Source organism: Drosophila mojavensis, unplaced genomic scaffold (genome assembly GCF_018153725.1).
Source record: "Drosophila mojavensis isolate 15081-1352.22 unplaced genomic scaffold, ASM1815372v1 contig_36, whole genome shotgun sequence".
Taxonomy (NCBI): Eukaryota; Metazoa; Arthropoda; class Insecta; order Diptera; family Drosophilidae; genus Drosophila; species Drosophila mojavensis.
This window is the reverse complement of record NW_025318858.1, coordinates 6,201,288-6,226,176: the sequence shown is the minus strand read 5'-3', so window position 1 is coordinate 6,226,176 and position 24,889 is coordinate 6,201,288. Positions and strand designations below refer to the sequence as shown.

At 42.0% G+C, this 24,889-nt stretch overlaps 2 protein-coding genes across 6 annotated transcripts; one reads left to right on the top strand and one right to left on the bottom strand.

Moving 5' to 3' along the window:
- Positions 1-2,631, top strand: LOC6576118 (DNA fragmentation factor subunit beta). Its single transcript, XM_002002082.4, has 4 exons — positions 1-94; positions 158-379; positions 717-840; positions 905-2,631. Exons 2-4 carry the CDS (start codon positions 158-160, stop codon positions 1,891-1,893), a joined length of 1,335 nt encoding a protein of 444 aa, XP_002002118.1. The 5' UTR covers positions 1-94; the 3' UTR covers positions 1,894-2,631.
- Positions 2,632-3,589: 958 nt separating this feature from the next.
- On the bottom strand, positions 3,590-23,903 carry LOC6576117 (putative uncharacterized protein DDB_G0291608). 5 transcript variants are annotated; one of them, XM_032729287.2, is made up of 12 exons: positions 23,736-23,903; positions 22,519-22,873; positions 16,723-17,429; positions 15,605-16,374; positions 13,331-13,819; positions 13,209-13,275; positions 12,701-12,890; positions 11,839-12,104; positions 11,438-11,488; positions 11,247-11,375; positions 5,301-10,571; positions 3,590-4,126 (listed from the first exon to the last, which is right to left on the bottom strand). In XM_032729287.2, the coding sequence occupies exons 2-11, from the start codon at positions 22,761-22,763 to the stop codon at positions 5,872-5,874; spliced, it is 7,614 nt and encodes a 2,537-aa protein (XP_032585178.2). In that variant the 5' UTR covers positions 22,764-22,873; positions 23,736-23,903; the 3' UTR covers positions 3,590-4,126; positions 5,301-5,871. The 5 variants fall into 5 exon arrangements, with proteins under 5 accessions (XP_032585178.2, XP_032585183.1, XP_032585184.1 ...); XM_032729292.2 differs by lacking the exon at positions 5,301-10,571 and adding an exon at positions 12,478-12,549 and having other exon boundaries at positions 12,701-12,938; positions 23,736-23,882; XM_032729293.2 differs by lacking the exon at positions 5,301-10,571 and having other exon boundaries at positions 12,701-12,938; positions 23,736-23,881.
- Between the last annotated feature and the right edge of the window lie 986 nt (positions 23,904-24,889).

The following is a 24,889-nucleotide window of genomic DNA, read 5'->3' as shown; positions in this document are numbered from 1 at the left end:
TGCTGGTAAAACTTCAAAACACTGGCAACGCTGCCGCAGAAGTTTATATTCGTGCGCGTAAAAGGAAGCTTGTTGCAAGGCTTTGCCAAACAAAGTATTATTTTAGTCGTATATACGAATTCAAATCAAGTCAATTTAACAAGTTCATCACTTTTAGATGCTCAACTACATTAAGGAAGCAATTATGGCGCCGTCCACACGCAGCAACTGTAGCAAAGTGAACCAAGCTCTGGACAAGGATCCAGATAAACATAAAAACCTAAAAGCTCCAGCCAAAATGCTGGGCTATAAAATAACAGACAATGAACGCTCACGGAAATTCGGTATTGGCGCCAATTCATTAGAAATGCTGCTACAGAAGGCACAGCTCAAATTTCCGGTAAGTGCTTAAAAATATTTGGCAAATTGCGTTGCTTCACAGCGAGAAAATCGCCTCGGCCCACACTCGCCCACATTTGACCCTGCCCTGCCCCTCGTCCCTGGCCCTGAAGTTTCAAGGCCAATGTTTCCTTTGGCTGGCTTCCGCCTTGCTTGACGCTCTACACGCTTCAATGTCATGAAATACTCGTGCCCGAAATGCGCATGCCCCACGAAAACAAACAAAGCACAAGGGGAACACCTGTTGCTAACTCAAATCCGCCTTAGGTCAGGGCTGAGGGTATTACGAGTCAAGGGCAGTGTACTACTAATGGCCTTTCCGCTTGCTTACATTGCAGCTGCAGGAGCTGCACATTTATCTGGCCATTGATGGCTTTGAAGTCTCCGACGAGGAGTATTTCAACAGTTTGCCAGCTCAAACGCTCTTCATTGTGGCTGGACCCGATGCAGTCATCACAACGGGTGAGCGAAGTTTGTATATAAAGCGATGATTAGATGAAATAAATTCCTTTACATTCTGTAACAGATGCTGACTTTGAGTTTGAGCAAATGCGGCAACAGTCGCCGCTGCTGAAGGTCGCGGACATTTTCTACGACTTCATCGAGCAGCATCCGGACAAGTTTCGGCGCATGATTACGGAGTATGAGCAGCAGAAGCAGCGACGGGCCTTGGACAACACGAAAGCCCATCTCAGCCTGAAGGCTGAGCACGTTGAGTGGTTCGAGGGCAGTGAAGAACGCTTTCAGTCCAAGGAGGAGGCCATGGCCGTCAGGGCGCAGACACGTGTGCGTGGCTACTACTACAAAACCAAGGAGGAGCTGACGCGTAATCCGCTGTACAGACAAAATGCCAAGGCCAGGCAAATCATAAACTCGGTGCTGGAGCAATTTCGTTATCTTCTCATTGGCTGCGATTACTTTTCGATGATGTTCAATCGAAAGTGTGAGCTGAAGCATGAGATGTTGCAACAGCATGGGGAATCAGAGGAGCCCGATGCGGCGAGCGTGCCCAACAAACGGCTGCGGCAAGTCATTAAAGACTATACGTCGCGAAATGCCATCCTAGACGAATGGTCCGTTTCGCTCTGCACGGACTTGGGCGACTTCTATTGCCAGGGCGCCTACTCGGACAATGGCAATTACTGCTCGCTGCAGCACACCATTAATCCATATGCTTCACGGGAGAATCTCATATTGTTTCAAGTGTGGAATCTTGACCATCAAATCGAACTGTGCCGCACAATTTTGCCGACGTTGGTGGCCAATGTCCAAGAGCTGGTGACACAGCCGCAGCGCAAATGCGCGCTGCACAACAAACGCGTTGTGGACGTCTCTGTGCTGGAGTACTTCCTGGAGATATTCTCTCTAAAGAATCTCAAGTTGGTCCACATCGTGTGCCATGAGAAGGTGCAACGCACCAATCAGTCCAATGGGCGCCTCCTCTGCGCCGATTGCCACGAATATCGCATTGTGCAGGAGCTCATGCAGGTGCAAGCATCGGAGATAACTTCCTAGAGTGCTTTACGGAGTAAACTACTAAAGCAATATAATATATAATAACTATATACACTCCTTTATGCAATATTACGATCGGCTTTAGCAAGCCAAACTTCGCTGTGTATATATCAATATATGATTTAAACAATTCTCAAATGAGTTAGCTCCATGTCAAATTGTACAAATCTCAAGTATCTCAAAGTTAACTATCAAAGTTTAGTGTTATAATAATTGACATATTTATGCATTTAATACAAGGAAAACATTGATATGCATGCCCTATATACAATATACATAATTGTTATATATATACATACATACATATATACGAGCTAGCTTTAAATGTTGTTAATTGTAGTCAGCCTGTAGATGAGTTTTGAGCAGGTATATTGCCCGTTGCTTTGTTCAACATGTCCATTTTAAGATACTGTAAACTCGACATATGTCAAACAGGAATTATATTTGCATAATGAATATAATTGATCCTATCTTAACAACGTATAGTAGATTAGTGAATTTACAATTATTTAAGTGCAATATGAATACTACTTTAATATACATATAAATATACTATGAAACACATATAAATGAATATCTACTACGAGGATATATCCTAAAGCGAATTCATGCTCATGTACCTAAATACATGTGGAACTACATACAAGTACAACAGTTTTGCTACGTTCGGCTTCTCTGTACCTCTGAAGATAGGATTAAATCGAAAACTGTATTGAAATATATATATTGAAAATTGAATATTGTATATTTAATATGATCTATAATCTATGGTATCAAAAAAGTTTCAGAACTCTTTTAACTCCACCCTTTTATTATTATTTATTTTTTTATTTAAAATGGAAAACTGTCTATTATAACATATACAAATATTCTGATATTCGTTTTATCAAAAAGCTGCGGATAGAGCATTTCCTGAATATTTTAACAGCGTGGGAAACAGCGTAATTAAATTACATTTCTTCAAATCAAGTTTAGGATATAGCAAATACATTCCATTCTTAAATATTGTTAAATTGGAATAGAAACATATCTTGCAATCTTGATTGCCAAAAATAGATGGTGGTGGTGGTGGGTAGAGTGCTTTAACATTTAGCCAAATCAGTGCGTCAATTAACAGTGCACATTAACAGCCAGCTGTTATCTATTATTATTTCGTATGTGGACTAAAATATATTGTCAATAGTTAACAGCTTTCTGCTGGGCAATCTCTCTGTTCTCTGTTAAAAGTAGAATAAATTTATAATTTCCATTTGCAATCCATTCTCCTTCTCATTTTGAAAGCAGCTTTCATATTTGCAACTATACAAACAGGTAAATAAGAAGCCCAATGAATAAGTTTACTGTATACCTTTTACAGCTTTATAGTCAAATCGAATGTCAAAATTATGAACAATCTGTTGTTAATTTTTTTTTTTTAGATATTTCTTTATTTACTTAAAATGTCACTGCATATAAAATTATACAACACAAAAATATATATGAGTATATAATATAATAATAGTCGTCAAATAGATTTGATAACACACTCGTTTGCATACGAATACCTTATGTTTTTATATATGTAAGTATCTTTCTCCTGTATAAATAGCTATGACATAAACAAAGAGTCTGTTGTTAAGATGGTGAAAGAAATGAGAAACTATTCAAATCAAACAGCTGCTGGCTGAAGACGACACACAGAATGAAACTCTATAAATTGAAAAAATTATTTATTTGCTTTTGTTTTCATTTTATTATTATGAATATTATGAATCGTTTTCAGGATGCGCTTTCGTATTATCCGGATACATTTTGATGATTTGTCGATTGCGTTGTTTTTCGTTTCGTTTTGTTATCTCTGGATTAATTCATTCTCTCGGCTTAAGAGCTACGGTTAGTACTGATTCGCTTCGCTAATAGAGTTCGTAAGTTGTGTTAGTTGTTTTGTTTTTGTTTTGCTCCTTTTGTTTTTGTGCTGCTACCAAATCGCGTTTAACAATTGAAAAAAAAAAAATATTTTTAAAATACATTTTCATCTCAACTACAATGCTAGAAGTTAGTTTTATGAAATTTCACTAAAAAGAAACTGTTCCCAAGTTAAACATCATTCTGTTTACTTCGCTGATCCTAAGTATTTGCTGGTACTTAAGCTAGGGACAAGTGCATTAAATTGCATCGTTTGCTGTTGTCTGTTGTCAGCTATAATTGATTTCTATGGTTGTGAGAAATAATTATAGATCCGATTGTCCCGGTCCTGAAATACAAAGTAAAGCAGATCATTAACTAAAGTATTCAATTTTCATTTCACCAAAAACATATACGAATAAAGCTAACAATAATTTGTGGAGAGTTCTTGGTCTGCGCCTTTTTGCTTAGATTGTTAAACGTTCAAGATATATAAATATCTATATATATCCATAGGCCAGACATGGGGGAAAATAAAGCATAACAATAACATACAAATGAAGCGGCAAATAAAAATAAATAAAGCAAAAGCAGCCAACAACTTTGAGAGGAAACTTCACCTTAATTGTTTAACATTTTTTTTTTTTTTTAACTTTTATACATTTTTGTTTATTTTTTGTTTTTTTTTTTTTTAATGATAAAAAAGCCATTCCTATTCTTTATCATCATAGAAACGATTAATTATTTTGTTAAGAATATAAATATTTTAATTGTGTGTAAAAGAAAAGAAAAAAAACAAGTTAATCAAATATAAGAAAAGAAAACATTCAATTATGAATTGTAAACTCATGAATTGTTAATATTTTGAACGACTTTTTATATTTTACAATTTGCAATCGTTGGTTTATTTTCTTTTTATTTTTAATAGTAATTTATTGTTACACTAAAAAAAATCTTCATTCGTTGCTCAGCATTTTGTTCAAGGTGGAGTTTGCTCTCCAAAATTCGTTAAATCAAAATATTTTTGGAAAGGTAAAGATAATACAAATATTTGCGATAGGACATTTAGTCCATGTTTTTAATTTTGTTAAAATTTGATTTGGAAATGTTTCGAAGTGCTACATAACATCTAGATGAGGTTAATGTTTTTGGCAGCTCTACTGAATATTTAGATGGATGTTAATTGTGTAACTGTATTTAGATACAAACCTGGTTAATTGGGTTTAAATTTCAATTTAAAATTTTTCATTTATATTTCATAGATTTAGTTTCAAATTTACTTAGTTTCAAGTACAAAATGTGACTATCGCAAATATTTATTGCAAATAATTAGGAGATACGGCACATATAATTAAAAAAAAAATCAAGTAGCGGCAAAAATAAAAGAAATACATATAGAATAGATAGTGGGCAAATTTGAAATATATATATTATATAATGAGAAAAAAAAAAAAACATTAACGAAAAAATTAGTTGAAATTTTGGGATAGGATATACATTTTAATTGAATTTGTTTTAGGTACCTTAGGATTTTGAACGAGTTTTACAAAATCATTGAGTTGATGAAATTGTTTTTTGGTTTTTGATTATTCTTGTGGCGATTTGATAGATTTTTGATTTGATTAAATATTCTCTTTTGTTTTGTTGCTGTTGTTGTTGCTGTTGTGGTTGTTATTTGTTTTGATTCGAATTTAGAAATGACTTTGGCGAAGAGTTTGCGCTTTTAATTGAGATAACAAACGAACGAGCGAACGAACGAATGAACGATTTTCTTTTTCTTTGGTTTCATTTTGTTTATATACATTTCAGATTATAGATATTATATTTTTCATTAGATATTTAGTTATTAGTCTGAGTATTTTTTGTTTGTTTTGTTTGTCATATTGTACAATGTGATGTGATGTGATATGATGTGATGAGATGATGAGAAATGCAACAATGAAGGCAGTGGCTGGTGACAGTCGCTTGACCTACGCTAGTATCAAGACTCAAATGCAAATACTAAAGTCTATATACATATATATATAATATATTTCTATATATGTATGTGTTCCTGACCCCCTTCCCAGCTAACCCGATAGATAGATAGACCGACTAGACCTTACGCCAGCTGCTAACGGACCGTTCCCTAGACTGTTGCCTAAAGCATTCGGGACTTTTGCTGCCGCGACTACTCAAAATTTCGGGCGATTCGGTGACGCGTGCCAAGTCCCGATTGATTGTCTTGGAGCTGAGCACCCGGGGACAGCGCACCGTCCAGGGGCTGCGACGTGGATCCTGTAGCGCCCGAAATGCCTTCGAGGGCACGATTTCCTCGCCGCCACTCGCCTCCGTCCAGCTGTTGTAGTAGTCGGAATACTCCTTGTCCTGCTTGGGTGTTATGGCGGGCGTGCTGTCCAGCGAGCTGTTCTCCACGGAGTCCATCTCCTCAACCAGGGCGCGCTTGGCAGCCGCCTGCAGGCGTTCGATGGGCAGCTGGCGCAGGTGTGTGCTGTCGCTCTTGAGCAGCAGACTCTGGACCAGCTCGTTCACCAGCTTGTCGCTAACCACGCGCTGCTTGCTTGGCGATGGCCCCACAATGGGTGAGGCGGGACTGTTAGGCGTGGAGGGATTGTCCGCATCGATGCTGGTGTTCTTGCGCAGGGGCAATGAGAGGCGTTCGCGTCGCTGTGTCATGGTCTCCGCTTCGCTGAGCGCATTCGGGTTCTGGCGCCGTGTGATGGATACGTTGTGAACAATCTTGCGTCTGCTCGGCTTGAACTGAAACTCGTCCGCCTGGCCAGCCTCCAAGGCCTCGGGCAGATCGTTCTCGTCCTGCAGCAGCTTAAAGAGTCTGGAATGTGTCGCGGCTCGCTGATAGCTCGTCATTTTCCGCAGCTCAGGGAAGCTTTCGGACTCGGTGTCCGTCTCGGAGAGCTGTCTATTCATGTCCGTCACGCCCGAGTCATCCTCCTCGATCTCGGACTCAGAGCGCTGCGTACTGCTATTCCGGGACAGCTGTCCCTTGCCACGCCCACTGTCTACAGACAGCGATTGAATAGTCATAGGCTTGTTGGAGGTGGGAGTGGAAGGCGTTGCCTCAAATACATTGATGCGATCGCGCACTGAAATTTTGGGCTCATCGACCTTCGTCACACCAAGATCTGGCAGGCCATTAGGTAGCAATTTTCTTTTATATGCTGGCTCCGTTTTGGGCTGTGTTTGAGATTCAGGTTCTGGTTCTGGCTCAACGTAAACCTCTGGCAGTTGGTTAGTTGGTGTGGTCGCACCTCGTTCCTCGTCTTCGGCGTGAGTGTTTTGTACCTTATGTTGCTCCAAGACGACACCGTCCTCGCCTACGATTTCGTATTCACCGGGCGCACCTAGGTTAACTTCGTTAGGTTCTTCCAACTCCAGAATGACGCTGCTTCGATTGGGTTGCGCCTTCTGTTGCACTTTGTGCTCATCGATGGAGGTACTGAAGAAGGCCATAGCTTGGCGATAGTTCTGGCGCTTCTGCTCAGCCTCTTCCAGCTGATCGATCTTTTCACGTTCCTGTTCGATGTCCGCCCAAAAGTCAGGCTCCTCATCATTCTCTGGCTCTTCGTTGCCGTACGAATAGGGCGCCCAGGTATGGACAGTAGCTGGCTCATGCATTGAGGCCAGCGACATAGTGTCAACCATATTGAGATTGGTTTCGGGTGCTTCTTGTGTTGTTTGCTCGATTTGTTTTGGCGAGTCTTCCTCAGTTTTGCTCTCATGCTCAAGCTCGTCGTATTGGGTGGCCAACATTTTTTCCTCTTCGACAGCTGGATCGATTATCACTGGCTCCTCCCCTCGAGCTCCCTCCAGTGTTGCCCACACATCGATTTCCACGGCTGGTTCGTCGGGCAGCTTGGCCCGAAAGGCCTTGGTTTCCACTGGTTTGTAGGGCGTTTCTTCCACCGAGTTTTGGCGCTCCTTGCGAGCCCAAAACGTGGCTGATTTGTGGAAAGTAACATCATCGTCATCTGACTTACGATTTGCTTCGATTTCTGTCCAAAAATCTATTTCCTCATCGGTATCGACCTCACGTGGTTCTTCGGGGTATTTTGTAGGATCAAATTTATAATCATTTACTCGTTGATCATTAACATCTTCGGCTGATTTTATATTCGCCCAGAAATCAATTTCCTCTTCTCCTTCTCCTTCTTCTTGGGTTATTTGCTCTACTGTATTTTCGATTGACTGAGTCTCTGCTTCTGGCTGAGTCTCTGCTGTTTGTTTCGATTGTATGTTGGACTGTTTCATACTATTCTCGGATTTCGCCTTGTCTACTGATGCCCAAAAGTCCTCCTCGGGCTCAGACGACTCTTTGACCTCTGGCGATTCTTCGACCACGAAATGAACCTCGGCGCATTGCGATTGGGGCATGTAATCCACTTTGGCTTTTAGGGTAGTCGTCCAATACTCCACTTTAGTCACCGTCTCTCTTTGTAGTGGGGTATACGTAACGGTTTTTTGTTTTTTCACCCATTGACTGTCCTCCTTACTCTTCTCAATAGTTGCCCAGAAGTCGACCTCTTCTTCTGTCTGCTCGGGCTCGCGTATCGGTTCAGGCTCCTTGGCTGCAGTGGCGAATGTTGACCAAAAGCTGTTCTTGGCCGCCTCCAAAGAGGCCTGAGTCTTGCTTAGGTCACATGACTTGGGTCTAGCTGGTTGGACTTGCTCATTGTTCTGCTTCACCCGTAGCTGCACAGTCGCCTCTTCCGGAGCTTCCTTCACCTGTGCTGCACCAGGCTTTGCCTCTGTCGTCTTCCAGTAGTTCTTGGATTGCTCCATCATTTTCTGTGCTTGCATTTTGGTAGCCCGAAGCGTGGCAAAGAAGTCGAATTCCTCCTTGGGTGCCTCCACGCTATCTTCAACTTTCTTTGCGGGCTCCAATTTGGCAATGTTATTTGTTAGTTCCCCGCTTTGGGTTTCGGCCAAGAACTTATTGCGCATGCCCAGCGAGATGGAGGTAGACACATCTTCATTGCTTAGCTTCCCACTACTTGAGAGTATTTTGTCCGGGTCACCGTTCAGTTGGTTCTCCATCGACTTGTCGATGGAATTGGAGCGAGACGAGTTGGACAAGCTGATGGTGACGCTAACTTCGCAGTCATTGTCGTCCTCATTGTCGCTCTCTAACTTGGCAATGCTAAAGGAATTGCGTTTTCCCTCCAAGCTCTGACGCCGCTCCTCAATCTGTGTGGTGCTGCCCACCTCGAGGGTGGCTATCTTTTCGTCATTCGAGCTGCGACTGAAGGAGAAGCGCAGTGGCAAGCGCACAGTCACCGAATTGGATTCCTCATCGTCGTCATCGACATTCGCTTCATTTTTGTCATTGTCCTCGATTTGCTGATCCAAGTCATCATCTTCCTCGACTTGGGGATCTCCTATTGTGGCATTGCTTGCACTTGATCCATTCCGATTGATTACTGTCCTGGCATAGTTGCTGCTGCGTTCCATCTCGCTCTCCTCCTCGTATATGGTGCTCAGATCCTCCTCGACGGCGTACTCTTCTTCCTCTACCTGCTCCTCCTCGTCAACCATTTCATCGGCTGTTGTCACATCCTCATCCTCACTCTCGGAGTCCAGCTGCTCGACGAGCACCTTACCCAGTCCCTTGTAGACCTGTATGTTGGTCACCGACTTGATGGCCTGCAGTGGCGCGTGCTTGGGTGTGTCCGTATCTTCCTCGTCCTCATCGCTGCTATCCTCCGACTCTGTCTCACTGTCGTCATCGTCCACTCCGACTGTGATCTGCACCGGCGAGGCATTCTCGCTAGGCGAGCATGCGCCCAACTCCTTGAGCTGTTCGCCCGCGTAGTCCTTCTGGACCTGCTTCGACAGATTGGCTTGGGTATTGCCTCCGGCAATTTTATTGATGTTGGCCAGTCGCTGGGTGAGCATATCGATGACCTGCTCGTTGTTGCTGCAGATGTTGCGAGCCTTCGGCCGGCTTACCAGCTCCTCAATTTCGACAGAGTGCGCGCGCTTGGAAGGCTCACGGGGCTCCACCTTGATGTGGTGCTGCATTATGACCTTCGAGGGCGTATCATCAGTGCTGGGGGTTATAATAATATCGGGCAATACACTGCTGGCACGGCTTTCAGTTGAGCTTTGGCTAAAGCTAGGCGCTACCGGATAGGGATAGGGGCCATAGGGCGGTACGAACTGGGGAAACTGCGCATCACCGGGCATGCCTGGCTGGCCATAGACTGGCGGCGGGGGTAGATAGTAGGGATAGTAATAGGGATAGGCCTGATTCATGTCTGGCTGTTTGCCATCTGCGGATGGGGGCATGGGTGGCGGGGCATAGGGATAGGCATAGGGCCAGTTTAGGACTTGAGGCTGATCCCCATTGACTTGCCCTGCTGCTGGATGAGGAGGGGGAGGGGGTGCCATATACCAGGGGAAGGGATAACCATAAGCATAGGGATATTGGGGAGGCACCGATTGGGAGCGCTCCGGCTGCTTAGATGCCGGATAAGAGCTGTCTGAGCTAAGGGATGTGTTGGATGAATATGAGCCATGAGAAGTGCTTGTATTTGTGTCTGTGGTGGGCGGTGGAGTGGGTGTGGTTGATGTGTAACTATGACGTTTATTGATATTATTGTTAATTTCTCGATTATGGTTACTTTTACTGGTGTTATCATTATTCTCATTATTGTGATTAATAATATTATGATTATTATTATTATTATCATTATTATTATTATTATTATTATTATTGGCTTCGTTCAATTCAATATTTTCCAAATCCGAGTCCAGCTCGGTGTGAATTTTATGTTCTGAGGTCGGTTTGGTGCACGGTTATCAAAAATAAATAAAAAAAAAAAAGAAAGAAGAAAAGATATAGACACGGTGAGAGTGCATATTATGATCAATACACCAACAATTTGGACTGTGAATGTTATACGGATTAAACGATCGAGCAAAGCCACTAACTATATACAGACTTCAATATCCGCTTATGCATAGGGATGTGTCTCTGTATGTATGCGTGTGTGGATGATATGGATGCATGATGTAGGTGTACATGGACATGAGTCGTATAATCGATATATTCAGATTGATCATTCAGATTGCAACTCAACATGCTTCCTTCCCAAGTGAAGGATCCAACAACTCGTATGGTTAAGAGTCAATGCAAAACAAAATGATTTTCAAGAAAGGTGAAATCTCTCAATAGGTAGAATACAATCAAGAACACTGTGAAAAATAACATGATGCAAGGTATACGTATAAATGTGAATATACATACGTGTACTCAATGTGATCGTGCGAGTGTGTGTGTATTTGTTAGTGAATGTCTATAATGGCATATATACAAGTTGTCTTAGCCGAGAGGCTAAACGTCGCGTGTTGATCAGGTGTGCGTGTGCATGTGTGTGTGATATATAATAATGAAATAATAGAGATCATCCCGTTTTCTTGCTGTGTACTTTACTTTATCGAAGACTTACCGGCATTCTCTGGTGTTGTCATTGCCTGTAGAATCTTAAATGATCGACTTGGTATTGCGCTTCCGGTATATTTTTTCGGTTCCGGTACCTGTTGCTCACTGGGTGGCACGTATTGCTGTTGGGGTGTATCTAGAGAGATGAAACACAGCTTCAAATAGAGATTTACATACAAAGAATTCTCTCCCACTCACCGTATGGAGAACGCTGTGGTGTAAAGCGGTTCTGAGTGGTTGCGCCGTTACCTGCAATCAAATGGAAAGCATTTCACATCATTTTAGTCTTAGGCTAATTTGGATTTCATTGCGTTTAGTAGTGCTGGCAATTTTGACTCGAGTTCTAAGGCGTTGCCATATACTCATGGCGGACTACACAGGAAGCGTATTAGTTTCTCTTGTTCCAGACGGTTTTGTTGTGGCTCAAAGCATTGAATTAGTACAATTAACCATTTCAGGATTAGACTGCGAGACCCAGACCCAGACCCGAACCCAGATGAAGATCAAGGGATACCGAATCGACGAAACCTTACAACTCTCTCGCTCTCCTTTTCCCTTACCCGTCCGGCGCACTGGGGAAATGGGGCGTTGGGGCTCACCTTGCGGGGACCAGGCTTGTGGTGTGCCCGACTGCTGATCCTGTGCGATTTGCAGTCGCCTCATTTGCTCAATGGTCGGACTATTGCGCGCCTGCTGGGCGCTCATCTGGCGAGCGAACTGCGGCCGCTGCAGCTGCGGCGCCTCCACGTCCGCTTGGGGCTGTTGCACGGGCCGGGACTCGAGGGTGCCACCGTCGTCCACCGTATCGGTTATCTTTTGCAATATTCTAAACGATTTCGATTGTATGGGCGGTGAGCGTGGATCGCTGCAAGTAGATATAGGCGAATGTTAGGTTATGTTCTTGGTTAGCATGCACAAGATATTAGATGTCGGAAGACCAAATTACATCATTTATATGGGCTGTGAAAGCGTGGGGTTAACTGAAACTGAATGCAGAGTCGATTGATTGAGAATTTGTGGGAGATCGCTTGGATCGGATGTTGATGACTAGGGGAGTTCCCCCAGCAAGGGGATTCCCCATCACAATGATTATGCTGGAATGTTATGCAAATAAGAGACGCACGCACACAACATTTACGAACGGATTCAACGGGATCTGGAGCAGAGTTGAGCTGCTCCAAGTCCCATTGTTAGAGTCTTAGACGACGGCGACGACGACTGTACTGTGACTGTACTACCTGAGTCGGTTCTTTCTGTAGTTTATCTCAGCCTCGAGCGGACACTGATGCACATACAAATTGTAATTGGCACTGAAAGTCGCGGTAAGTCGTTAGGTTTTGTAAAGAAGCACAAAATTTAAACGCATTAGTGCTGGGTAGTGGTGCATAACTAGTTATTTCAGTGTTGGTCAAGCACAAAAAACACTTTAGTATTGTAAGTAAAACTTCAGTTTGCACTTACTTTTGCAGCACGACGGGTGACTGGGACACGGGACCTCCGCGACCTCCCTCAATGGCGATGGGTATGATCCGTGTTGAATTGTTGTTGTTGCTGTTACTGTTGCTGTTGTTGCTGTGATTCGAGGCAACAAAGTGATGTTGCTGCTGCTGGGGACTGGGCGACACTCCTGAGGCTGGATAGTTGTTGTAACCTTGATCGACAAATTGATTAGCTGAGCGTATTATGTGGCCAGCAGGCGCTTTCGTAGGAAAGAAAGAGTATACATAGACACATATTGATATCGAGATGGAAAGTTACACAGTGGGACAGTAGACTGGGAGCATCGAGGTATGTGTTGGAGAGTGCAAGGGTTCGCATTCGGGGTAGAGGAGGCTAGACTACTGGGTACGGGGCTGGTTTAGTAACGAACATTTAGGATGTTTAAGAAAGCGCCATACAGGGTATTAAAGAACAGACACAAAAAAAAAAACAAAAAACTAAACACCGATTACAACATCTTCAAACTTACCACCGAAGTTGGGCTGAGCCGCGGCATATGTTGGGGTTTGTTCCAATGTAATGGGTATGATGCGCTCCTACAAATAATCAAGTTAGCATTTATGTTAGATACCCTGTTATCAGGTGAGTTACCCTTGGGCCACTCTGGCTCGCATTGCTGTTGTTGATCTGCAATCGCAATCCACTCTGCTGAGCTGTTGACCCAAAGTTCTGCTGAGCAGCCGGACCGGGAGACGAAGCTCTCTCATAGCCGTTGCCCTGCATCTGCATCTGACTCGGCATCTGGGCCTGATAGAACGTGCTTGTGGGCTGCGCTTGCGTTGGCGCCGACGGAGAGGCTGTCTGTCGCAGCGACGAGGGCATCACATTGCCATTCTCTTCGGGACGTGCCCAGGGCGCCTGCTCCTTGGCCGTGGGCTGTGAGCTAAGCCAGCGCAGGGGCTGACCGCCCACCTGTTGCTGTGATGATTGCTGCTGCTGTTGTTGCTGTTGCTGCTGCGGTAATTGTCGCATGGGCGAGTCACGAGCTCCCGACAACTGTTGCTGCTGCAGCAAGAGACGCTGGGCCTGCGGCTCTGTGGGCTGCGCCAGCGGAGCAATGTAAAGTGAGCCAACGTTAGTCTGCCAAAATAAAATAGTAAAGTATTGTTTAAGAAGAAGAAGCATAATTGAGAACTAAAAGCTGTGCATAATTGTATTCATATATTATAAGCAATCTGCCTACATTCGACATAAGGATTCATCCCGAATTCTCTTCAAGCTTTACCAAGATATCTTATACATATAAACAGCAGCTAAACCTAACTTAAAATCTTATATAAAAGTACTCATATATGAGCATTCTAACTAATGTCTCTATAAATATGCTCATTACTCTTTATATATTTGCTCTTATTTAGTCAAGGATAAACAAGATATTTTTGAGACTATAGTTTGCTTTTGAATTACTGATTTCAACTAATTAACGTTGTAAATTAATCGTCTATAATCATTAATCATACTTTTACTTCAATATAGAAATAGCAAAAAGAATAAATGGGATACTCGGATATTTGCAATAAGAAATCTTTCAACTAGTCCCAGAGTAAGCACGCCAGTGTATTACTAAAAATGAAACACTATACACAAAAAATGTATATTATAAATTAAAGAATACGAAATCATTCACATAAAATAATTTCCTTCTCTTTCTGTTCTCTGTCTGTATTTGGCACATGCTTATAAATTAATTTGTTTAAGAAAAATTCTCTTCAAACATATTTATATATTTTCGCAATTTATATTTATATATTTGCTAATTTTCTTATTTACCCTATTGTATATATAGTTTTTGATACATAAATATATAAATATTTATATACGTATGCTTAAATATATAATTTCATGATATTTTCTAAATATTCTTATTGGTATTAAGACATAAATTTGTACTCAACTAAATTATATGAAGAAAACTATTCATAAAATAAGTAGCCATGCTAGTATTTGTTCATCCATAGGAAAATAAATAATATGAATATACATATATATTATTAAATAAATAGCAATCTATTCCCGTAAATTAAAAATAGTAAAATAAAAAATTAAAGTAAAGTAACTCAACTGGGAATATTTAAATTATTTAATATGCTATTTTGATTTACTAAGAAAAACAAAATAGTACTGGCCAATGAGATTTATATCCAGCATTATTCTTAGAAGATTATTATATCCAGCATTAACATTTCTATGAAGACTCGCTTCGCTCGACAGCTCTTTAAAATCGTTAAAAAAAACACTCTTCTTTAAATTCCATTCCAAACTAGTAATACATTATTAAAAACTCTATCTACATACACACATATATTTCAAGAAAATGTATTTGATAAGTATCATATGCTTGCTTTCCCCTACAATTCATTGTTCAATAATAAATATATATAAATAATAAATATATGTAAAGGTACAACTTTGTAGTTATTAAGAATCTAACGATCTTTCAAGTACAAAATGCAGTTCATGATTAGAATATTATTCGCTTCATTGCAGTGGCAATGCATTTGTCGCCAACGGTCAACGCGTCGATTGCCTCAAGTTCAAAATTCGTGTTTGGCCTTTGGCAATATTTAATTTTAGATGCTGCAGCAGCTACGAATTGCGTTCAATGTTCAAGACGCAGAGCGAAATCTGTTGCTGTTGATGATTGGCTAAAAATAGATGTGAGTGCTTCCGTGAATGCGCCAGAACAAATCACAGACATTCGACGGCAGTAAATTGTTGCTCTTGCAATCTTGCGCTTCATATGAATAGGTTATAAATGATATTACTCATACGCCCCGAAACTGAATTGCCCAATGCTTAAGCGAGTGAGCAAACGTCTGGAAAGGTCAAGGTAATGTGGGTATTACACAGTTTTTAAACACTTACCGGCTTAACACCTTGATAGGGCGATTGTTGTTGCTGTTGCTGATGTGCATTGAAAGATGTTGCTGTTGCTGGCTCGACTCTGGCCGGACTGAAAACATCGCGAGATCTTTGCACATTGTTGTAAATGGGCTGTGAATGCGTTGGCTGCTGTTGCTGTTGCTGTTGTGGTTGTTGTTGTTGCTGCTGCTGTTGTTGTTGTTGTTGTTGTGGTGCAGCGGACTGGGCGCGTTGCGTACGCCAAGGCACAGTTTGGGCAGACTGCTGCTGCTGCTGCTGCTGCTGCTGCTGGTGCTGTTGTGGCTGAGCCAGCGGCGAGATGGCTGGCGATGGACGTGACTGCTGCTGCTGCTGCTGTGCCAGTGGAGAAATGGCCGTGGGTGAACGAGGCTGCTGCTGCTGCTGCTGTTGCTGCTGTGCAAAGCGGAAGGGACTCTCCGTGGCACGCTGCTGTTGCTGTTGCATCTGCTGCTGTTGCTGCTGCTCGAAGGGCGAGCGCGGACTCTCTGTTTGCCGCGTGTAGACATTTACAGCTGGCGATTGCGGCATGGGCACACTGCGGAACTCCTGACGTTGCTGCTGCGGCGGTGTTGCCGGTGGCGTCGGCTGCTGCAACTGTTGCTGCAGTGGCGGTGTTTTGGGTGAAGGTTGCTGCTGCTGCTGCTGCTGTGTTGATGGTGCATAGGGACTGTAACTGTTGCTGTTGCTGTTGCCAATGCTGTTGTTGTTGTTGTAGTTACCATTGCTGTAGCTGTTGCCAGCTGGCTTGTAGGCTGCAGGAATAGACGAAACTGGGATTAGAATTGCTGCAGGTGGAGGATAGAGAAGGTGATTTTGTGTTTAGTGCCGTTAGTGGGGAATTGCCAATAAAGAGAGATGTCGCTTGATGTCTGGGATTAGTCAGATGTGGTTTTTAAAGCACCAGATACCGCTTAGTAATTAGCCGGCGAGCGACATGAGGCGAGCCGCGGGCCAAGAACTGTACCAAGAGAACTTTGGCCCACTCGAGAGTGGGGTTAGAGTGTGACCCAGAACCAAAACCGAAACCAATAACTAAAAGCCAGCGAAATGATGAGATATCCGAAGAGTTTCTCGCTCTCCCTCTCTCTCGCTCTGCTCACCATCTACGGCATCTTGGCTGTTGCTGTTGTTGTTGTTGTTATTGCTGTTGCTGCTGTTGTAGTCGCCATTGCCGTTCTGAGCTGGCTCCGGCAGCGGGCTCTTGGAGCGCTCCTTGCAATACTCATCCTTCCAGAAGAAGTTCTTCTCCACAGGAGGCGGCACTTTGCGCAGCGCCGCCATCGGATTGGGCGGTATCTTGATCTCGGGCCGGAAGCCCAACGGCGGCGGCTCGAAACGCTGCGGTGTTGGCGATTTGCGTGCCGCTGCCGGCGAACCGGGCGCACTGCCCCGGCCCGCTGGTGGTGCTAGTGTGCTTTGTTGTGGGGGTGGCGGTGGGGGTGCAGCATGGTTACCGTTCTTACCCGTCTGTGATTGCGCCTGCGGTTGCGGCGGCGGCGGCGGTGGCAGCACCTGGAACGGCATGCCCATTGCAGCGGCGCCCATCGTGCTGGCCGCGCTGCCAGGAGTGACGCCCGGCGAAGACTGCGGCGATGGTCTGTTCTGTTGGGAGGCGCCCGTGGCGCCCTCGTTTTGGGCGTTGCGCGCCAAGCGCTTGGCCATGCGCTCCGATCGGATCTGGGAGAGATCGATGCCGCCGGGCGTGTAGGTGAAGGGCTTTTTGTCTTTCGTCATCATGGCGTTTTGCACACAGGCGGGTGCCTCATAGCCGCCGCCTCCTCCAGCGCCTCCGCCGCGTTGTCCATACCTGTTTGCCGAGGGGGAGAGGGAGAGAGAGAGAGAGAGAGACATTCATTAGCATATTGCGATTGATTGTGGTCATCGAACGGTTTCATTTTCATGTAAATTTCGTGATTCTTGTGAAGCATCTCGAGTGGCTTTGTACGCCTCCTCGATTTCTGGCTATTTATCATATGTTTGACTTAATCTTTTGTTATTAACTGTTTCATATTGACGCTCCATGCGAAAGAGCCCCCATTTATCTGACCACATTTCAAGATCTTTCTTTTTTTTTTTTTATCAAACTGCTTGACTAATGACTCGCCCCATCGACAGTTGAATGAGCCAATTTTTTCTTGGCAATTTTTTTATTTTTTGAGCGGGGGAAAGTGAGCTGAAGATGCTGCCACTGGCATCTATTGCCACTTATTAGTCAAAGAGCTGTCCCTAGGGCCATAACGGCCAGCTGTTGAAAGTGAGAGCTTGGGCAATATGAACGAATCTCGAGCAAAAAAGCAATTAAGAAAATGATTAAAAAAACATTAAAAAGTAAAACCGCGCCAAAGAACACAAGTATTTGCTCATTTGTGTTTTCATTTCCACAAAGTACAGAGATTTGTATGGAGGCGCGTTGCTATTAGATCAAACAATAATAATAAATCATGGGAATGACTTTAGATATATACATACATGTATAAGTAAAGAGAGAATAGCAAAGCAAATAAGCTAAGTCAAACAGCTATTTTCTTATTAGAAAAAGTCTTAATGGCTTTAGCAACAAGTCCTATATTGCCCTCTCACTCCCTCTATCTGCTAATTTCAACTTCGCATTCTGCTTCACTCACGCTTCCCTAAAATAGTATGCTTCTACTATTAATCAATCTTGTTACAACGCAACATTACACTATTAATAATGAATTATTCAATCAATGTGAAAGTCAACTCGAACTTGAAACTTGTCTCAGAGCTAATGACGCAATGTTGCTTTTTATAGGTTTTTCAAATATATTATATATAATATATACATATATGCAAATTAAACAATGGAGATAAGTAAGAGCAACTATGTACCGACTCGTCATTTTAGTCACACATACATACAGAATATTTTCAAATATGCGTGAGCGCTTCAAATTCTAATGTTTACTAAAATGAAGGCTCTTACTAAATTGTCTGCGCATGACATCATAATTTTGCGTGCACTGTGTTAGATATGCCATATGAAACTTATTAAACAAATGACGTCACAATGTCTGCAATTCACGCTCTCACTCTGCGAATCTATATGCAAGCTGCACTACTTGTCTCTTTTCTTTGCATGCCATAAGGCTGAAGACAATCAAAGGGAAGGACGAAATTACAAATTTCCCATATTTCAATTCTCTCAAACATTTTACTGTCTGCTGTCATATGCATTAAAAGGCACTTAACGGCTCTACTCACATTCCTACTCATATACACATGTACGCATGTACATATGTATGTATGTATGAATCCTCATATATATGCAAATATATGTAATATATACATACATAAATATGTAGAATGCAAAATTAAAATATGGAATGATTTATAAATCGTGGTATTTAAATTATTTATTTCTATTTTTGTTATATCTTTTTACGATTGGTTGTAAACGTTGGCAACAGATAAATTATTGGATTTGTTGATGTTGCTAAAAAGCTCTTTCATAACTGTATACCCTCTGCTATGTGGATTGATGTACATACATATGTATGTATGTATATTAATTCAAGCGTGTCTCGCCCTCGCATATTAAAGATATTAATATGGTAAGTAAACTGTAAAGACGATTAATTTAGCATTTGCAAAATATCAGAATGCTGTAAATTAACAATCTAATGTATTTGAAGACTTCTTTAAACCTGAACTTATTTAACATTAGTTTTAATTAGACAGCAATGTTTTCGCACAAACTAATTTATTTCAATGATAATTACTTAACTCATGTGTAATTCTTGATTGCAATATATTTTAAATATTTTGGTTGTTATAAATAAGCTAATAATATTTATACATTTCAAAAAATAAATAACAATTTGTAAAATTATATTAAAATCTTAATTATTCTTCAAATATAAATTCTCATGAAATGAATTTCAATAACTACTTCAAAATAAAACGATTCATGTGTAACATGTGTATATTAAATGTTTAACAGAACCACCGATGAATAATAACGTAAATACGAATAAATATTCGAGCTAGCCATACATATATAATTATATGTATATTTATATATATTCATATGTAGTTATCCCATATATTGCACCAAGTTCAGTTAGGAGGAAATGCGCATTACATTGCACAACAGCTCAAATCTGGCAGCTTTCTAGGCTTGTCAGGCTTTAATAATAATACTCATAAATGCGCTGCTCCCCCTTAAATGGCCAGGTCTACAAACATATTTGCAAGCGCAAACAGTTAACGGGTTAGTTAAGCCAAATGAGTTTCCTAGCTGGCCATAATCGTTAGGTGCAATGGACCCGAGTGGGGGGAAAGCAACAGGGGCGAACAAACAACGACCCGAACGACCTTACGATTTTGGCCTAGCCTGGAAATTGAGCCGAAAGAGTAATCAATGGCAAGTTCAAGTTTTCGCTGTCTGCCACTTGCTTCGCATAGCGCACCATAATTCCAGCTGGATTAATATGGTCATTCCGCATATCGCAGATGACATTTCTGCAATACTTAAATACAAATACAGAAATTCACAACAAGTGTGACTATGTGCATGTGTGTGTGTGTGAGTGTGTGTGTGTATCGCCTCGTATTCGGACTCAATTAGAGTCAACTTTGTTTGTCATCGACCGCAGCCAGTTACGTCACAGTACGACTGAGGCTTGGATTTGCATTTGACATTGATGCACTCGCTCCAATTTGTATGTAAAGCGGATTGCGGATTGCGGATTGTGGATTGTGAATTGTGGGATTGCCGCACTCGTGAATCGTTGTTGTGGGTGCTGGGCTTTTGCAATTTGCTGTCTATGGTTGTGTGTGTGCGTGTGTGTGTGGTTTGCCTTCGCATTTGCGGTTTGAGTGCTCGGAACGGGCACATGGAAAAGTGCTGGCAACAGTTTAGCGACGTCTGTGCCACGACCAAACACTTGGCGCTTCTCGCAACACCTGTTCCTGTTCGCCTGACCCACTTAGCCAAGTTGTTAAAAGCGAATCATGCGTATCCTATGCCATGGCTGTGACTGTATGTCTCTTGCTGTATGCTCACATAAAAACTAATGAAGCTGACAGGCGACAGTCTAACAGGCCGGCTGGCCAGTGGACCAACAGTCCAATGGACCAACAGGCCCGACAACTTTTCAGAACCCCAATACCAGCCAGCCAGAGAGACAGAGCGAGAGCGAGTGAACGAACGAGAGAGATGCACGCGCCTGGCCAACAAAGCAACAGCCCATCACTTTCTTTTGGCCACAACTCGCTGGCCATCTGATGCTTTCTGGGCCTATGCTAACTACACACGGCCGACGACAGCGTCTTTAGCATTCGCTTTTAATTAGCAGACGTCAACGTTAACCGCGACTAAATTAAGCAAATTATGCGGAGAAAAGTCGCAAACAAATAACTAGGCGAAATCTTACTGTTTATGCTGTAAATCGAAATTGTTTGATAAAAATCTTATTTCAATCTTTTCTCTACGGAATTCAAATAAAAATCATCTCTTAAAACAAAATTAAAGTTTTTAATTGACTTGACTCATATTTAATATATAAAGAAAATGTTGGGAAAGCTGTCAAGAGTTTTTTCTTTTAAATTTCCAAAAAACGTGCCTATTACATACATTTAGCCCTTAGCTATTATACCACGATTTCCGATTTTCGATGAGTGCTGACTATAAAGAATAGCAAGAAATTTAAATCTAAAAATAATCTAAAAAGTCTAGCACAGCTTCCCAGTTAATAGGTTTATTGTCCTTCCCTTAGTGTTGACGTCATGGTCTGCAATTTGCTTTTATTTTTCCACTCACACGTGTGCTAAACAAATCGACCCAAGTCAATTCTTAAAAGAAAATAATTAGAAAAGAAAAACTTTGTTTTCTGTGTATGTGAAATTATTGAGAACAAAGATCGAACGACAGCGCCGTCCGCTGACGTCAATCTGTCAGGAAAATGGACCAAAGAGCTACAGCCAGAGCTAGAGCTAGACAAGTTCAGGAAGGCAACTAGATCAGCAGCTGATTTTGACAGCAGCGGCAATTAAGATGTCAGGAAGAACTGAACCAAAAATAAGAAAAAAGTCAACAAAGTGCAAAGTCAGTGTGGATTGGAACTAAGCAAATAATAAGCTGCACGTTTTTCATGATCCACTTAAAGTATTTTCATATGAATCACTGATCCAATTCAGTGACATTTGCAATTTGCATTCGTTAAAAATAGAAGCTGCTGTACAGATACATATACACACACATATATATTTGTATATATTAGAGGTGAGAAATATAGACCAAAAATAATATCGTAGAGGCAGGCAGAGGCCATTAGCAGCTGGCGTGAGTTGCGTTTTATGAAAATAGCTGAAAGTCAAATGCAGAAATGTACAAAACAAAAACAAAAAAAAAAGATCAGGAAAATTATAGAAAAACATCTGTACAATTTACATTTTCACTTTTTGCGCGCATGCAAATGAGCGTGAAAAAATGTTCAATCCATGAGGAAAAAAAAATGAAATTGAAACAAAAACTGGATCTGTGAGATCAGCTCCACTGGCAGTGGCCAGTTCTGTGCATATTTCAAGATCAAGGGCAACACAAGCACACAGAGAGAGAAAGAGAGAGAGAGATAGACAGAGTGAGCGAGCGAGAGATAGACAGACACAACTTGAAAGCTGCCACATGCAACATGACATAATGATAGTCATTGTCCGCCTGCCAGCCAGCGACTGGGTCTATAAATAGAGTTAGAGCACTACAGGGTGCCTCGTATGAGTTGCACATTCCAGGCGCAGCTAATCTCACACAAAATATTTACATAGAAATTCTTTTTTTTTTTTTTTTTTGCGCACCAGAGAAGAGAAATTCTTATCTCGCTCAGCTGTCATAAATCGCTGTGGATTCAGCGCAGCCCCCGGCCTAGCCTACTTACGTGTCCACCAGGCATTCTTTGTCTTGGCCATTCTGCTGCAGCGGAGCCAGCGGCAGCTCCAGCTGAAATCCACGATCCTCGCGCACCATATAGGCGGGCAGCGTCTCGATTATGGCATTGGCCTTATCATTATACGAGCCCAACAGCTCCCGATACTTGGAGTAGACGACGCGTTTCAGTTGCGGATTCTTGATCGCAGCCGGACTCGACGTATTCGATGTCGCACTCAGCGTGGAAGTTGCCATTGTCTTGTTGTATTTGTAATTTATATGGCTATTATTATGTTATCTTAATATTATTGCACTTGTGGGTAAACCGTAATCAGGCACTTTGCATAGCTCTCGAATGAATCAAACTGCGATGTCAATCAAACAAACGATTTTGTTTACAACTTTATATATGTTAATCAATATCAAAAGGAATATGAGTAGAGAAGATCGGAGATCGAAGAGCAGAGATCGGAAATTGGTATAAGTATATACTGAATAAATGAACCTGAGATATAACTCAAATAAACGATTTTGTTTACAACTTTATAAACGTTTTTTAATATCAAAGGAATTGAAAGAGATCGAAAATCGGATATCAGAGTCTGATATATACTGAATGAATAAAACTTCGATGCCAATCAATTTAAGTGATTCAATATCAAAAGGAGTTTGATCGAAGATTGAAGATCGATCGGTAATCGAAGTTTGGTATAACTTTATACTTTAGATATATTTACGACTTCTGTTCATGCTGCTGTCTCATTTGCTCACAGATAAGCTGTCAGATAGTATAGAAAAATATATGTAACATAGAGTTATTATTACTATTATTATTATTTTTTTTATGTTTTTTTTTTTTTTTTTTTTTTTGTGTGCAACTATTGACTTAGTCAAACAAAGGCGCCGAGGTGAAGCAATAAGTCAGAGAGACCTAAGCAATGGGCAGGAACTGACTCAGACACACGGTCGATCGACCGATCGACTGGCTGGGACCTAGGCTTTTGATGACTCACAATCAGAACTACAACAACAACAGCAATTACAACAACAACAGCAGCGGCAGCTTCATTATGAGCATCTTTATCAACATAAAGTTTGCCGGCAGCTGTTTTGTATCTGAGAGATATGTACGCGCACACTCGAGCAATATTATATTTGGGAGTTCGTTTGTTTGCTTGATTGAGCAGCCGTGAGATACATAGAACAACAGTTAGAGAGTGAGCTTACGGCAGTTGTTGTCAATTAGCACTTAAATACTTGACACACGCACACACACACGCACACCATTCAATGCTCTTCAGCGACGATCAGCGCGGCACAAAAGTATCTACGAGCTGCGATCGGAAGTATCTGTAACTGGAGGCGCACCGCGCGACTGCACAGAGCAAAGTCTCGAAGCACTTTGAAGCCGAGTTCGTTCGACTCGCAACTTCGATGCCGACCGCAGCAGCGCTACCGACGTCGACGTCGCTGTCGACGTTGGCGTTGGCGTTAGCAACTTGTTGCAGATACATTTGTGTGTGGTGGAGGCCGCGCTGTTGTAACTCTGCAAAAGGAAAGCCGAGTGCATGACAAACGTTCGGCTGGCACGCGGCGTCGGCAACGGCTGCTGTATCTGCAAGATACAAGATACACGGCTAGCTGCCCGCCTGGCTGTGGAGCAATTTATATGTCTGTCAATTCGCTGGCAAGTTGTTGGACAGCCGATCGCCGCGACTGGCATTTCAAACGCGGCGACAAATTTAAAGCTAAACGCCAAACGCCAAACGGCAAACGGCAAACGCTTTCGACTTTTTGTCGAATATCTTGTCTCTTGTATCTTGTATCTCGGATCTTGTATCTGCGTCTGTTATCGTGCGGTTAATTGTTTACGTTTTGGTAGTCATGTCGTCTGCTTATTACTTTTGTAGCTTTTCATAATTAAAACGACATTTATCTCGGCTACCCAGCTTTTGTCTTTCCCCCATTTCGTTATCTTCCCACATTCGCCACGCAATTTCGTGGTCGTTTTTTTTTTTAAGGCGTGTTTTGGCGAAAACAATAAAATATCAACAACAACAACGAATGTCTTTAGCCTGCAGCCCTAAGTGAACGCACAAGCTGCGGAAATACGACATGACTAGCCTTGAGATACAAATGTATCTGGCGACTGATAGCACCGTAATTATTATCTCTCTTCACCCACAAATATACTAACTACTTAGAAAGTATCACAAAAAGATTACAGAGACCAAAAACAGATCGTACGGCAAAATTGGATTCCAGTGGGATTCCCGTAAGCGAAAAGACGACGCTAGGGTTTATTAGTGTTATTACTAGAATTTTCACATTATATAAATGCATATTTATATATGTTATGCATGCGAATAACAAAAGCAGCA